The sequence below is a fragment of the Eleutherodactylus coqui genome, chromosome 11 (assembly GCF_035609145.1).
Source record: "Eleutherodactylus coqui strain aEleCoq1 chromosome 11, aEleCoq1.hap1, whole genome shotgun sequence".
Classification (NCBI taxonomy): domain Eukaryota; kingdom Metazoa; phylum Chordata; class Amphibia; order Anura; family Eleutherodactylidae; genus Eleutherodactylus; species Eleutherodactylus coqui.
The window spans coordinates 80,536,303-80,553,255 of record NC_089847.1 but is presented as its reverse complement, the minus strand read 5'-3'; the positions used below and the strand labels follow the sequence as shown (position 1 = coordinate 80,553,255).

Here is a 16,953-nt window from a genome sequence, read left to right as displayed (position 1 = left end):
AACGCCCTCGTACATGGCACTCTGGGCGTCTCCACAAAGCCCTTGACTGCCATATCACCTAATCAAGCATCCGCACTCTTATTGCAGGTGAGCCAATCAGGGGACAGAGGGAGCCCTCTCTCTCTCAGACATCTTAAGTGCTGCTGTCAGCTGAAAGCAGCATATAAAGTGTTAACTGTTGCAAATTGAATCATTTGCATTCCCGGGAAGTTGGGATTGGGTGTCCGTTATCAAAGACAACTGACACTCAATGTATATAGAGCGGGCTCGGCTCCCAGGTCTGTTCTATACAATGACACCCAACATCTACTGTACATATATGGCGGAGGTCAAGAACAGTCATTCTGAGACCAGTATGTATGCTGCAGTCCTTGTTAACATTCTTTGCTACAGGTCATTCTGCCTACCCTGTCTTTGGAATGTTATCTGATTGCAATATGTACATCAAGGATGCGCTCTCGTTAGATAGTTTTCAGCAACACAAACAGCAGTTCTTACTGTAGATGGAGTTGGGGTCGTTCTTTTCCTCTCCAATCCAGATAAAGGACTAGGGGGGACTCTAACCGTGCTGTTAGACTTGCGCCCACTTTCTCGTTCCTCATCTGGCCTCTTGTTTTCTGCATTGTTGCTTTGTGTCTTTTTGGAGTAGGAATTTGATGTAGGGATGGTTGGACCAACTTTGTAAGAAAAAAATATGTGTATATCAAAATAACGAAATGGCAGATTCCATGATATCTGGGGAGTGGCTTCTACTTCTCTCAGAAATTAAGTAAGCACTCACCCTGGTCACTGAGCCTTCTTTGCTTTGTATTAGCAGATACACTACGGTGAACTTTATGAGCAGGTGAAGGCGCTGTGCTGTTGGTGATGTCTGGAGGCGGTCTAGGTTTTAGGTTCAAATTGTCATTGTCCAACTGAGCAGAAATGGAAATTAAAGAGTGTGTTCATAATAAAACTTATACCCTGTAACTGGATAAACTCTTGTAAATGAATGAAGGTATTGTCCTACACCTGCACTTGACTTGCTAGCTCACTGATAATTCTTAAACATTAAACTACTCCCCAGTTTTAGGCTGGGTTCACATCGCATTTTGTGGTTATGTTTGGTGTATATACTGGGGAATGCTTTCCGCGCATAAGCCAAACATGGCCATAGGTATCCAGTAATCACACATTACAAGTGTTTTCCCCCTCATGTTTGAGGGGTATGCACTAAAATACCTTATTCCTGCTGTACAGAGAAGAACAGTCAAGTACAACTTTCAGTTCAGAGGAACCCTACAAAGAAATGTATACAGCGCAGCATGTGTGTCTTCAAGATGGGAGCCAATGGGGAATGTCACTTACTGTGCGTCCACTTTTACACACAAGCACATAGCAGGTCCAGTATGAGCATTCAATATTAGAGATGTAGCATCGCTAACCTTGATCAGCATCATGCTATTCAAACAGGATCGGCAAGCCACGATGTCTACGCCATTTGAATAGCACAGCTGTTACCATTCACCAATCATGGTTTGCTTGCCACATCTGTCTATTTCTATATATCTGTTCATCAACTAGAAATAAAAACCCTGTAAAACGTCTCATCACTATCTCAAAAGGAGGAAGGAAGGCGCGAGAGAAGATAAATTCTTAAATTGTTAATAGGAGTTTTCTAGTCTCCTGACGGGACTGTACAAATTTAACACTCTTAAAAGGGTCACAACTTCCAAAATTAATTTTTTCAAAATTTTGTCAGAGAGTCATTAAATAGAAGAGAAAAAAAAGTATTTAAAATAAAAGTTGCCTACTATGACAAACAGAAGAGGGTTCTTCCCATACATGCTGAACACAGACTGCTAGGACTTTATGATATACCTCAGAAGACTTGTAGCCAAGAAGCAGATATGTTGCCATAACCTCGTTATATTTCTGGTTAATAAGAGAGTCCTGGATTTCTTCACGTGTGTAACCCATTGTTACCATCAGTTCTATACATGGGGGAGAAAAAAATTTTACATTTACTTCAGGTTAATTTACCAGTGCTAATCTTCTATTAGCTAGAAAGTGTGTTTTCGAGCAATGACCTTAAAAGGTTTTGATTTCCACTTTTGACTACAGATATTATGATCTTCATAAAGTACAGTCTACTTACAGAGTTCAAGGCTATATACAGAAACTTCTGCCATAGGCTTTTGGCATAACAGGACAAGAGACCAGAGCTGTCACACCAAACCCGTCCAAATCTACAGTTGTATCAAAACTAAAAAGGAGCACACTAGAGAGGACGATGCTCAGGTTAGTGCAGCTGTGGCTTCTTTCACAGTGGGTCTTTGGCAACTCCTTACTCTCATGTGTCATTTTCTGCACGTGAGACGAAGACCTGAAAGTCCTGGATGGAACCATAGTCTTAGGTGTGTAGCGGAGTTCACTTTGATCTCCATTTCACAAGGTTTCCATCCAGTTCCATCTTGGGATAACCCCTTTAATCTCCATGGCTCCATCTCAATGACATTTTTGGCATTTGAAATGAAGACATGGAAAGTGGGAGAGCACTTGAAAGCTCAATGTGAAAAAGCTTTAAGAACCCAACCTTATTGTGTTCAACATGGTAGCAATTTATACTTCCTGCTGCTTATGTAGTGCTAACATTTCAAACAGCACTGTACAGAGATAGTCAATCACATCAGTCCCTGTCCGCAGTGTGGCTCACATTCTAGTTCTCATATTAGAGACTTGTACTCTAGCATCATTTTATAAAAAGGTAAATTAACCCATCAGTAAAGCAAAGTTACACAAACATGAGTAGAACATGCAAACTTATTACAGAGGTTGTCCTTTGGTATAATTGAACCCAGGACCCCCCCGTGATGCGAGGCATCAGTGCTAACCACTGGGCCAGTGCATCTGTTTAACCACTCCAAGACTGCCATAGACTAACATTATCTCACACTCTGCAGGGACACTTTAAAAACCCACGTTATGCAGGAGCTCCGTGATGTGAGAGTCTAATGACAGCTCAGATCAGAGAGCTTTACCTGGAGACCATCAGCGTGGTCTCCAGGCATGCGATTGCTGTGATAGCCAGTCACAGCAATCACAGTGACAAAGCTATACCCTCCCCTCCATCTCAGAAGTCAAGCAGCTCACTTCATAAAAAGTAAAAAAAAAAAATCATACAGACATAACGTGGACATATGGTAAAGTTATTAACCATTTTGTATGGTATGATTATCTGTATAACAAGCACAAAAATAACGGATTTTTTTTAAATAAATGCAAAAAAACACACTGACCAAAATTTACCATATATAAGTAAAATGTCTCAAAAATTATTACATATCTCACTTGAATAAGTAATGGCATTCCAAATTTATTAACACTAAGTAAAACATATCAGATTTGAAAAATTGGGTTTGGACACAAAACTGGCTTGGGTGGTTAAAGGGAATTCGTCATTATCTTTTTTGCAGCTTTCACTCAGAGCATAAGGTAGTGCCTGTACCACCAATTACAGTGACGTGTGCGCTGTATTTACAAGGGGTGGTCAAAAACATAAAAACACCCTATGAAATGCATGGGATTTTTAGCACAGTTGCCCTTTTGACCCCTGCTTGGCTGAGAGTTTTCCTGCCAAATTTGTTTACTTCACCTCTTGCCCTGCTCTGGGTGGTTTTGGAAAGCAGCTGGTAACAGCAGCTGAGTAGCTCAAACCCCTGACCAAGTGATGTTCACTTCTGCCCGGCAGTATCTGTGTCATATTACCTCTGCTTAAAGTTGGTCTTTACGTATCTTATTGAAGTAGGATTTATAATCCCATGTAACTTAAGGCAAACATTTTGTATGGAGCTTTTATTTTTTTGTCCCCCCTTTGTGCAGGAGTTTGAGAAATTTGCATTTTATTAGTAGCAGCCACACAGAACTAGTCTTGTGTATTCCTGATCTGCAGGCTAGTACCACCCTGCCCTCCAGCCACTGACTGACAGCGCTCTCTATGTAAAGTAACAGGCAATCAGTGGCTGGAGAGCAGGGTGGGCAGTACAAGCCTGCAGCTCATGAATATTCAATACTATAAGTAGTCCTCTGTGCATGTGCATCTGCTAATAAAATACTAATTTCTCCGAAACTACTACACAGATACACAGCAGGTATATCCCTGTAATCAGTGTGCCTGTCATTACCTTCTGCTACTTTCAGTGGTGCAAAAAGATGGAGAACGTCTCAAATAGGTACCAAAAGTAACACTGAATATTATGTACCGTATATACCGGCGTATAAGACGACTTTTGAACCCCGAAAAATCTGCTCTGAAGTCGGGGGTCGTCTTATACGCCGGTAATACCAAAAAAAAAGTGTAAAAAAAAAAAAATCATTACTCACCTCCCCCGGCGTTCTGTCGCGCTCCGGCAGGATGTCGCTCGCTCCTCGTCCCCAGCGCAGCATTGCTTTCTGAATGCGGGGCTTGGAATCCCCGCCTCCAGAAAGCCAATACACACGCCGTCAGCCAGTTACAGCCATTCAATGACAGCATTGAATGGCTGTGATTGGCTGAAGGCGCACGTGGCTTCAGCCAATCACACCCATTCAATGATGTCATTGAATAGTGTGATTGGCTGAAGCCACGTGCGCCTTCAGCCAATCACAGCCATTCAATGCTGTCATTGAATGGCTGTAACTGGCTGACGGCGTGTGTATTAGCTTTCTGGAGGCGGGGATTCCAAGCCCCGCATTCAGAAAGCAATGCTGCGCTGGGGACGAGGAGCGAGCGACATCCTGCCGGAGCGCGACAGAACGCCGGGGGAGGTGAGTAATGATTTTTTTTTTTACACTATATTACCGGCGTATAAGGTGACAGTTGGGGGGTCGTCTTATACGTCGGTATATACGGTATGTCGCTATTTGTAAATGAAAAAAAATGTTGAAGTACTCACAATCCACTATAGGATGTTTTCACATGGCAGCAATTAGGTCAGTGTTTTGTATCAGTATTTATAAGTGAAAACCAGAAATTAAACCTATAGAGAAAAAGTATAATGGAAAAAATCTGTATCCAATTCAAGTTTTGGACCCGCTCCTGATTTACGCTTATACGTACCTACACAAAATACAGACCAATATATTGCCATGTGAAAGCTGCTTTACCTTTCTGGGATCCTTAATAAGTAAAGCTTTCCTTACTTCCGAGCTCCAGCAATATAGACGACCTGTGCAGTACCTTCCTGTAAGGCCTCCTTCATACGGGCGACAAAGTTGCGTTGCTACAATGCTACGAATCGCATGTAAGTGAAGCCCATGCTTTTCTATGGGTTAATTCACACATGCGGTGTTTTGCAACATACGAAATCCAGACACAAAAACCTTGCGGGTCCTGCAATATGCACACGACTCGTGAGGTTTTGTAGCCCATGCTTCCCCTAGCGGCAGCCACTTCAAGCATGATTTACATTGCTAAAGCAACAGCTTTTAATGCAAGTATATTAAAGAAATAACGAGACCAACACAAGCTAGTAGATGCGCAGAAGTTGTCTGAAACTCGAGTCCCACTTAACGTAAACATTTGCAAGCATGTAAAGTTCTACACGTATCCATTCAAAAAAAAAAGCTGTAAAAAAAATCATTAAAACATACGAGGTATTTATAGTGTTACATGTGGATTTTGTTGTGGATGTGAAAGTCTAACATTTCCACAAAGGAAAGAATTAATGAGTGGTATAGCCGACTTTATAGTATGAACATGAAGTAAACAGACCTGTCCTTTTAGGATCCTTGTAATCTGGAACTGGTTCAATATATGGCTTCAGTTCATCATCCTCATGACCTACATTCATCCAACGATCCCTCATAATTTGCTAGGAACAAACAGAAGCATGATATTTAAAGACAATTAATATTCTAACAGAACTAATCGGCAGGCATGATTCCTCAGCTGTAATTAAAACATACTGAAAAAAACCCTAAAAACAAAAACCCCTCAATGAAACTACAAACTTAAACTCCAGGGGCTTGTTCACTTCTGTGCTGCTGGCTAGGCTTTCCTGCCCCATTATGAGAGCAAGAAAAAAAAAATCAAACAGGATTTTACAGTGTGAATAGCGCTGCATGCGGCACTACTTCAACTTGTATTTTAATGGAAATCAGCGATGAAGGCTCCAAACAGAGCCTTCGGTGCAGATTCAGACAACCCCTAACATTGGGACAGATTTACTATCAAAAGCGTGTCACTTTTCTGGCAAAAATAATGCCAGAAAACTGTCTTAAAGGGCTTTATACCATATTTATGAAGTGTTTTAGACACTTCATCAAGCCTGAAAAGGGAGCATGGATTTGTGGAAATGGCACCTTTTGAACCCCATAAACCACGTTATGGGGCTCATAGGAGAGAGAACAGAGCTGATCGTTATACTCAAGAGGGTTGCCTGTTCCAGCACTGTGACCCCAAGAAACTGGTGCACACAGCGTGTACTATTAGACAGGATAAAGTAAATATGACCATTGTACCAAGATGCTAATCCTGATTATAATAAAGCAATTATACACACTCTGTATTACTAATTCATCTTTATGGACTGCTGGAGATAGCCAAGTGCTTGTTCTCTGCTATATCCAGCAGTCCCAGAGAGATGAATGTGGTTAGTGCACATCCATTACCGCAGCTCTATTCTCCTGATCAGTGGATCTATCCCCTCCAAACCAACACTTATCTGTGGAAAGGAGACAAGTTGCTACGATGGTCAAACCTCTTTAAAGGTGCTTCACATATGGCTAAGTGTTACCACTAAGTTTATAGATTGCTCTATGGGGAGGCAGGGGTCCTAAAATCTTTTCTGCTCTAAATGTAAAATTACACTTCACAGGGTCAAGCCAATCACAGCAAAACGAGCGGCACTGCTTAATGGATATTTCCCAGGTCTGGAAAACCAGACCTGATCTGTAACAGGCACCGTCCCAAGTCTGTTCAAGGATGGTTTCAGATATTGCAATTCAGCCAAAATCACTTGAAGGGGAATGAGCTGCAATACCAGACTCAGCCCACAGAGTAGACAGAAAGTAAGGCCGCCTGCAGACGGCCAGGTCGGATCCCACTGCACGAATTCTCGCAGCGGGATGCGGACCCGTGCCCCTGCAGAGGTCTGTGGCTCACCTGCTCTCAGAATCTTCCGTCTCTGCTATGCACCGACTGCCGGCATATGCGCAGAGCGGAGCCGGCCCGTCACTACTGACATTTGTGTGCGGGCCTCTGCAGACAAATTGCGGCCATGTGCATAGGATTGCGTTTTGCAATGCAATCCTATGCATACACGCACGGGCGGAAATTCTGCGAGAAAGCCTGCTGCAGAATTTCCACCCGTGTGCAAGGGGCCTACAGCAGACTTTTCTAATTATGAATAACCCCTTTAAGTAGTGATAAGCTAAATAGCACACAAAAACTAAAGACAGTAAATCTTTAACAGGAAACATTTTTGGAGTTCAAATCTTAATGTTTTGTAAAGACCTTTGAAAGGGAATCAGTTGCCATCTTAATAAAGGGATATTTACATACTGTTCCAATTCTTTTCAAAAAAACGATTTTCTTTTTTGAGCCAATAGATTTGGTTACTATACTAAAATCTTCGGTAATGAGACGTTTCATAGTTTTATAATTACCAAAGGAGTATGTATGGGTGGATTAGAAAAGCACTATTGGCCTAACCAACAGAACGAAGCAGCACATCTCACCCCAGAGGCTCATCTGTCCAGCTTGCTGTGCCCGATACTGGGGTTCAGTCCCCAATCACTCAGTATGTGGATAGTTTAGGTAAATATTTCATGGATGTTATGATGCAAGCCCCTATAATAGACCGCACTCACCTCCAGTGTGCCTCTCTTGCTTGGGTTTAGTATGAGGAATTTTTTTAACAAATTTTCACAGTCTGTAGACATGTAGAAAGGGATACGATATTTGCCCCTTAACACTCGCTCCCGTAGTTCCTGAAATAGACAGTGGTTAGTGTATCAATATGCAACCCCAATAAAAAGTTGACACAATTTGCTAGCAATACAAAAACTTCTATATACCACAAAGCTCTAGGCAATTTGGTATAAAGCAATTTTTTGACTAAACATGGCATCGTTTTCAGAAACTTGTATTGGGTGTTCATGATTAAGGATGAATATTAGAGATAAGCGAACGTGCTCGTTTAGAGCAATTACTCTATCGAGCATCGCTTTTTTTCGAGCAACTGCCTAATCGGGCGAAAAGATTCGGGGGGGCGCTGGGGTGGGAGAGAGCTCCCCTTGTTCCCCCCTGCTCCCCTCCACTTCACCCCGCCGCCTCCCACCCCTTCCAGCGCCCCCCGAATCTTTTCACCCAAGTAGGCAGTTACTCGAAAAAAAGCGATGCTCGTTTGAGTAATTGTCCTAAACGAGCATGTTTGCTCATTTCTAATATTAATACCAAAGTAGTGAGAGTCTTCATTTATAAAGTTTGCATCCTGGAGGCAGGACAATTAAATTAATTACACTGCTGGAGGTAAAAAGGTGAAGCACTCGCCCCCTTCCCTCTCTTCAAACAATGTACAATTAAATTGGGAAAATCATGGCAATAAAAACAAACTTGCAAAAAAAAAAAAATCACAATTTTCATGAATGGCACCAAAACATTTGTAGCAGCTGTTCTATGTACTTTCCTTTGCAGTTTTATTTCAGAGACAGTCAAATCTCTTTAAAATTAAAATTAACGATGTCAAGATGAGTTTTCCAAGAAGAAACTTAAAACATGATTGATGGAGGTTCCAAAACCGGAACTCTACTGACCACCAAAAGTAGGTTCCCCAATTCCACATTTCTCCTCACTGTATAACTACTATAAGTTAGAATGGAGCAGCAGATTGCATGAATGGGCAGTTTTCATCAATGCCAGAGGATTTGAAGCGATGGTCAAGCATCTGTTCTACTGCTTATTTCAACTTCTCCCCACAGTTGTGCTGTGAGGAAGATCAGGGGGCTCCGGACATCAAGTTCTACTGACTGACATATCGAAATGTGAGCACACCATGAGGGTTTTAACCCCCCAAACTGTTCACTGCATTTATTTAATCCATGCTGGTGTCTGCAGTCTTAACTCTGTGCCCTGACATTCAATGACTAATGCCTAGGTATACACAGCTGCCAAATCTACAAGTTGGTAGTCCGGTAGCATAGCCAGTTGCTGGTGGCAGCATGGAATCCTGTAATGTTAGCTAGGACATCCTGCCTGTTTTGGGTTCAGCTGTGTTTTAACAATCCACTGCAACTTGTCAAGCCTGCACCTAATGTATATCTGTGAGATCCCATATTTCACCAAAGGCCCCCCTGTCCATGGCAGTGATTTCGAATTACGCCGGCCGACGCTTACCATAGCATTGCTATGGAAAGCGCCAGCACCTGTCCATGAGCGGAGAATCATTGAGATTCTCCGCTCGTGGCAGGCAATTCTCAGCATGCTGTGAATTGCCCCGATTCTCCGCGGTTAGCCTATTAGATAGGGCTGACCGGCGGAGATTCAGCGGCGGCTCCTGCTCCCGGGCGGCGGAGCTTCGCCGCAGGATACCGCATCGCCCGAGGACAGCTGGCCTAAGGTGACCGACTACACTGAGATATTAGGTGTAATTCTCTTTACTCCATATAACAGTGCAGTGTGCATATATTTATGGAGCTTAAGATTGGGTCCTTTTTTGCACAAGCATACCTTTAGATTTTGTCCATCAAAAGGCAAGGAACCGCTGACTAACGTATAAAGAATAACTCCAAGACTCCATACATCCACCTCAGGCCCGTCATACTTCTTTCCTTGAAAGAGTTCAGGTGCTGCATAGGGTGGGCTTCCACAAAACGTATCCAGCTTGTTCCCAAAAGTGAACTCATTGCTGAAGCCAAAATCAGCTATCTTTATATTCATATCAGAATCTAGCAGCAAGTTTTCAGCCTAAAGGAGAGGAGGAGAGAAATTAACGCAATTGTGTCATTGTTCTTTGAAAAACGTAATAATGAAATCTAAAAAACGTTCAAACTTTACAAGGAGGATAATTCCTCTTATCTGCCATTATGCCACACAGGAGTGTACCCCATACAGCCCACAATACCCCTTATAGCTTTTAGCTTACCCTAGACCTTCTGCATCAGCAGCTTGACCTGGGAAGTTGTGTTTTTTATATTTATTTTTAATTTTTAACGTAAAAACTACAGGAGTTTATTAAGGCAGGCATTCGCTTAACGAGGTGCATCTTTGGCCTCCAGGTGCCAGTCAAATTTACGCTAGTTATAGATATGCACTATAATTCATAACGGTTTCCGCTGGAGACTATACTAAGTTTGTCAGACTGCTGAAAACCCTGCCCTCTTCAACTAAACACCACCCACTTAAATGAAAATGGTAAACCCATCCTAAAAAGATTGCAAGTTTGTGCACAAGACAAATGTGTGCTAAAATCTGCGACTTTCCTCCCCCCACAATCCTGGTGCACAGTCAATGATAAATTCCCCATTTAATTTTTGAATACACAAAGATGTAGATTTCAGCAGCGGTAGATGCAGCCACAGCAAGCACCGCATTATTGTATGGCTGAAAACATTTATACTATGGGTGCCCAAACATTTGGCATTTCTGGGCCATATTGGAAAAGGAGTCTTGGGCTACACATTAAATGCACAATAATGACATGTGACCTGTCATTTCTTAGCGGCAATCCGTGCAGAAACACTTGACTTGACTAAATTTGTGTGCAGGTTCACGGCAAAAACTGACAAAGCCAGTAGGTTTTAGAGGCAGGGGATGAAGCTAGAACACTATTAGAGATACGTGTGAGGTTGGTTATACCCACCCCCCCTAGTCATTTGCTCTATGATATGGCATTTTACCTACCTTGCTAGATGGGTGCTATCTTGATTTGGTATCCTATTCTACGTATTTTCTATGTTATCTAGATTACCTATTTGGGTGTTATTTTGCTATGTTTACAGTCATTTTTGCACTAGCCTTTTTTGTATGTTTTATTTGAGCATTTTTGTACCTTTACTTATTGTGGTGGTTATCTATGAATTCATATTTTAAAGTTTTTTAACTTGTTTCCTATGGGGAGTGTTCATATTTGCGTATGTATTTAATAAACATTTGCACTATTTTCCTATGCGTTGTGCCTATTCACTAAACATGCACATCTTCCTTTATATAGTCTTTGCTCCAGTTCATACTGCGATTATTGTGCACCCCACATTTTTTTGTGGTGCCCACTGTTTTTGCGATAGTTTTTAGAGGCAAAATTCACACAGCGAATTTCGCCATATGAATGTGCCCTCAGGGTTCAAATAATGCCCACCTGAGACAGACAGAAGCACTGAACTGATGAAGCGGCTGGTCTAGCTAGCCCCCGTCTATTGCACTGGGCTGCCTGTTCGAGTTTCTCACTGTAGGCCCCTGCTGGACACAGGCTGGCCTAGCTGCAGTGCAGGCCAAGAGTGGCTGTAGTCTAAGGAAGGAGGAAGCACCACGGTAACAGCTGGCTGCTGCCTCGCTGAGTAGGTCTGATGCCTCCAGGCTGGCAATGTGTCATATGACTAGCACTGCATGGAGGTGGGACTACTAAGAGGCAGACCAATGAAGGGTCTTGCTGGCTCAGACTGTCAGCAGTATGGCTCCCTAGTGACTGGTCTGCCAGCGCCGCCTACAGCAAACGGCAGCTGAACACTAAGTGTCCACCTAATGAACTCCTCCCCCTTGTGAGTGCACTGAACTCCATGTGATACAGTCCGTAGTTGGGCAGGTGGGTAAATGCAGTTCTTATACACAGGGCCGACGGCATATAGTTGTCACGGATAGCAGCTGGCCCTGTGTATAATGAAGCACATCAGCCAGGCTCCGCCCCAGTGGGCCATATTCATAGACATTCAGGGCCACATGCTGCACACAGGTTGGGCACCCCTGCTTTATAGTCTTCGTTTAGAAAGTCTGCTAAATACATTAACTATTTAATGGCCACACCTGCCTCTTGTCCAGAGTGCGCACCAGGGCAGAACTATTAAACAAGTTCAGTGCAAGCTAAACTAGGATATCAGGTCTTTGTTGTACGGTTAAATAGGTTTCTTACCTTCAAATCCCTGTGAACTATAAACTTCTGATGACAATACTGAACAGCAGAGACAATCTAAAGAAAAACAGATATTTGAACATTAAACCAAAAGTTTGAAATTAAAAAAAAGGTTGTACAGGAATGATCAATACAACGTGCCCTTTTACACAGGAACGATCATCGCTAGTGAACGGAGGTGGAGCAGGATGGAGATCGTTCCGGTCCACCCAGCTCCATACACAGTAAACAGGCTGTGGTTCATAGATGAATGACTGCCTGTTGACACGGGCCAAAAGTTGTTCGACGTTAGGTTTTCATGCCTGTACAAAACTAAACGAATGTATTGTTCATAGTACGATGAAACCTGCATTTACACTGAACGAATCATTCATATTCCTGCCGATTGTGGGAATCTGAACCATTTATCGGCCCGTGTAAAAGGGTCCTAAGAAAACCTACAATACAAACACATGAAAAAGTAGAGTAGCAATAAAAAGTTTTGGATCTGTCAATCTGTCAACAGGTTCTTGTTTTTCTATTACTTATGTGTCATTTCACATCACCTTTAAACAGGGAAAGGGAAAAAATAGTTTTGTTTGGAATTAAATTACATAAAAAAATGTGAAGCTCTAAATCAGATCACAAATGCCATGCCCTCAATGTACTTGTGTAGTTGTATAATGATTCTGCGAAGTGTAGAAATGTCAGCTTGTGATGGGGTACATTTGTCTGAGTTGTGTGCCCCTTCTACTTGCTGGAGGTAGAGTACCTTTTTTTGTATAATCTTGTGCATATAAAAGGTATTCTAGAGAAATATGCATCACAGATGGTCAGTCCGGCATTAGAACAACTAACTGAAGTGTTAATTGGAAATTAGGGCCTATGACCCAACATCATTGCTTTATCTCAGTAAATATCTTAAATCCCTCAATCAATGCAAGATCAATGCAAAGTCTAGTAGAACGTTTTCCAAGGAAAATTTAAGAGGTTACAGCAGAAAAAAAAGGGTGAGGGTAACGATTACTGCAATCCTCATGCCTGTATATAAACAGAATTATGGCAAGATGTTTCAAACAAGGAGATAGTCTTGGCCGCACAGAGTCCGTGTGAGTCCATGTGAGGAATGAACATAAAGAGGCCAACAGCTTCCTTATAGAGAATCCTCATTCAAATAATTGTATCACAATACAGATCCGGCACTGCTGAGTTAACCTAGAAATCATGCAGAGCTTCAAAAATGTGTTTAATTTAGTATAGTCTATATTTCATAATGTATTTTATGTTCCATCTTTTTGTTACAAGTCACCAATCTCAAAATGGAATGTATCACCAATATTTTGTTTGCTAATCAAAACTAGACATGAATACATTTTTTTTCTAATCTGTTTTTAATTTTTGGATTGAAGTTTTGTTTTATTCTATTTTTATTTATATGGTGGCTGCCATCTAGCCTGAACTGTTATTAAAGGCATTAGGCTTTGTAGCAAGGGTCCCCAACTCCAGTCCTCAGGGACCACCAACAGGTTATGTTTTCAGGATATCCTATAGTAAGAACATTTGTGGCATTGTCTGAGGCACTGTCAATAATTACATCACCTGTGCAACACTGAGGAAATCCTGAAAACATGACCTGTTGGTGGTCCGTGAGGACTGGAGTTGAGGAACACTGCTTTGTAGCATCCACATGACCTCAGGAAATAGTCTGGTGATGATTTATTAACTTCTATGGGAGAGCTTTGTTGGCATGCCTTGATATGTGCAGGAAGGGAGAGGAGGTGAGCTGTGACTATAACCCATTGTGAATGGTGGATCCTTGTTATTTATATACTGATGTTACCTTTCATTGCAGTCCGGCCAGTGACTACTGAAAACGCGTTTGTTGGACTATTAGGCCTCCCCCTCTCACAGGAGTTTGCAGAAATGCAGCAGTTTTCAAGGCTGCGTTTACTGCAGTTTCAGCAGCGTTGTCATGCATATTGACAACGTTTTGGATGAGTTTTCTGAAAACGCAGCCAAAAAAAAAATGAACAACCAGGTCCTGCCGCTGCCCTGCAGAGCTCTAGCACTTGTCAGTGACGTCAGACCCCACCTCCAGCAAGAGATTGCTCTGACAGTCTAAGCAAAAGCTGCTCTGTCAGCGATGACAAGTGCCCAGAGCTCCGGAGAGCAGCGGCAGGGACTCGGATGGCACCTGCTGGGTAAGCATTGATTTTTTTTAGATAATGTAGCTAGCGCTTGCGTTTAGCGCTGTCAAAAACGTAGTACCAAGCTGTGCCACAGTTTCAGCAGCGCTGACACCGCTGCCTATTCACTTCAATGGGCCACGCACAACTGCAAACTGCCAAAGATAGAATATGCACCACTGTCAAAGTGCAGCATTGTAGACGCAGCGTTCTGATGCTTGTGTGAGCAGCCCAAGTGAAATGAATGGGAGCTTTGTACAGCGTTTAGCGCAAAGCTGAAGATGCAGCACTAAAGGCTGTACAAAAACGTCTGCGTGAGGGAGGCCTTAGGCTTATTGACCAGAGTGAAAACTGCAAAACTACAAAAAAATTTTTTTTAATAAACTGACATGTGAAATTAAAGAAAAGGATTAATCACAAATAAATAAAAAAAAAAAAAAAAAAAAAAAGAAGTGTGTTGCTTAAATCTAAGCTTTATGTATATGGCACTTTCCCTTCAGTTTCATCCTTTAAAAAGCTGCATATAACAAAACATCCCATTCATATAACCCAACAGCTATTACACCGACTTTTCTTGGTTATTTAGGCATAATTTGTATCTGATGCAAACACGTTTCATTTCAGCACTTTCTAGTAAACATAATATAAAATAACCTACATTAGATATTCTATACTCACCTGCCGGAATTTAGCCCTTGCCTCCTTCTCTTTCATTCTTCCATGTGCAACCAAGTAATCAAACACCTCCCCTGAGAAATCAAGCAAAGCAAGGTGAAGATATCCCACTAAATATGGTATGGCATTTGTTGCAGTATTTTATATATGCAGAGTTTTTATTTGGCTTTTGTTATTATCCCCATCAGGCTGCATCCGCACGGGCTACAAAATATCACTCATGTGAAAGAACCCATTGGAAACCATGGGCTTCACATTGTAGAGTTCCATCGGGATTCCACCCTGTGTGAACCCAACCTTACTGGCATTTAGATCAGAGATTTTTAGTCTATTCCATTCTGGTGAAGATTTGTACTTGCAGCTGTAGTGTCGTGTATGAACTCTGCAAATCCTGGACTTTTACTTATGAACGTGTTTTGAGAGTCGGGTTTTTCTTGATTTTAGCTACTAACGTGAAATTTTTCATTTTTCTACAAAGCATTACACTTTGATGCAAAATTGCAAAAGACACCCATGAGTGTAAAGTGCCAGGAAGCATTTTCTCAATAGCCAAGATGTCTCGTTTCAGAAAATATATATGGGTATACGAATACATAATAGTATAATACGATTTTATAGTTCAGGTTTTTTTGTGTTTGTCAAAATTGTAAATTGTTTTATTAAATTGGGATTTCCAGGCCTCCTATTGATGACCTATCATCAGAATAGGTTATCCACACCACTGCTGCTTAGCTGTTCTGCTAAACTATTGCATGCTGGAACACAGCTGTGTAGCGGCCTGGAATGGTGTTGAACTGAAAGCCCATCTTTATTGCTGATCCATCTTAAAGAATTAAAAAAACAAACTAAAAAAGTCATTTATTACAAAGGGCTCTGGGAAGCAGAGAACCACAGATAGTGATATAATGTTAACAGCCCACTAGATTTGCCATCATTGCGGCTCTGTTAACAGGAACATACATACAGATAAGGCACATAGTGTCTGGTTGCCTCTAGCCCCCTCTTGCCACAGGAAATTCCTGTGATTTCAAAACAGGTTTTCCAGGCAAACAAAAATGCAGAAGCAGCTGTTTAGTGGGGTTTACATTAATTCAGCTCCCTGTCACAGTATAGGGTTGGGCCGTTAGTGTGTCAACCCAATTCATTTCATGACACTGCACAGGAGCAAGCTGTGCCATGAAACCAGGAACATAAATTAACGGGCAAAAAACATGACGTTCGTTTAATACCTTTTTATCGACCAGTAACCAGGAAACCAATTTAAACATATCAATGTGGATGTTAATAGGAGATGATGAGGTTAAACTGTCATATGCAGCAATGCTGGGTGTTTCACAGTGAAGTTGTCCAGGACTTTCTGCAGTACATATGTCCCAACCCTCCATTCTGCTCGAATGATGGCTCTAGCATTCTCCTGGTTGGACTTACACATGGGTATGTTTAAAGAAGGCATTTCTCTTACGTTAAATAGGAGTTAGAGAAAGCAGATGGAAAAAAACACAGACAAACCTCCACTGGCATATTCCATTACAAGGTACAAGGTCTTCTCAGTTTCAATAACTTCAAATAATTTTACTGGAAGAAACAAAAAAAGTTTATAAATGAGCGCTTTCCTTTGAACAAAGAACAATTTAGACATTACATTCATTGTTTTACAAGTTTAGGGAAGGAGGAATAGATCATGACAAATGTAAGAATGAGCAGGCACATTTGTACGCAGAATTCAAAGGTGTAACGATTATGACAATAACCAAATATAGCAATGGAAATATCAAGTCATTTACTGTAAAAGAAATGTATGATATGTGATTTAAAGTTTGGGTCATCATTACTGCCTGCGGGCTCAGTCACACGGGCGTTTGTACGCGTGCATCAGCACCATAAACGTCTGCACCTGTCAAAACAAAAAAAAAAAAAAACAGACCATATGGGTGGCAATGGAGCTGGTCATACGGATTTTCGTCCGCACGCGGTGCGGGCGTTTTCCCACACGAAATACGCGCAGATCACCGCTTGTGTGACTGAGCCCC

The 16,953-nt window shown here is 41.8% G+C and overlaps 1 protein-coding gene across 9 annotated transcripts in view; it reads right to left on the bottom strand.

Annotated features, from left to right (window-relative positions):
- MARK2 (microtubule affinity regulating kinase 2) overlaps window positions 1-16,953 on the bottom strand; it is a 152,231-nt gene that overhangs the window by 33,915 nt on the left and 101,363 nt on the right. For all 9 annotated transcript variants that reach the window (XM_066582770.1, XM_066582773.1, XM_066582776.1 and 6 more), the window contains exons 5-13: window positions 16,433-16,498; window positions 14,927-14,997; window positions 12,084-12,140; window positions 9,689-9,925; window positions 7,831-7,950; window positions 5,732-5,831; window positions 1,861-1,973; window positions 782-914; window positions 499-677 (exon numbers count right to left, since the gene is read on the bottom strand). In XM_066582770.1, coding sequence (XP_066438867.1) covers window positions 499-677; window positions 782-914; window positions 1,861-1,973; window positions 5,732-5,831; window positions 7,831-7,950; window positions 9,689-9,925; window positions 12,084-12,140; window positions 14,927-14,997; window positions 16,433-16,498 — 1,076 coding nt within the window. The remainder of the gene's footprint in view (window positions 1-498; window positions 678-781; window positions 915-1,860; window positions 1,974-5,731; window positions 5,832-7,830; window positions 7,951-9,688; window positions 9,926-12,083; window positions 12,141-14,926; window positions 14,998-16,432; window positions 16,499-16,953) is intronic.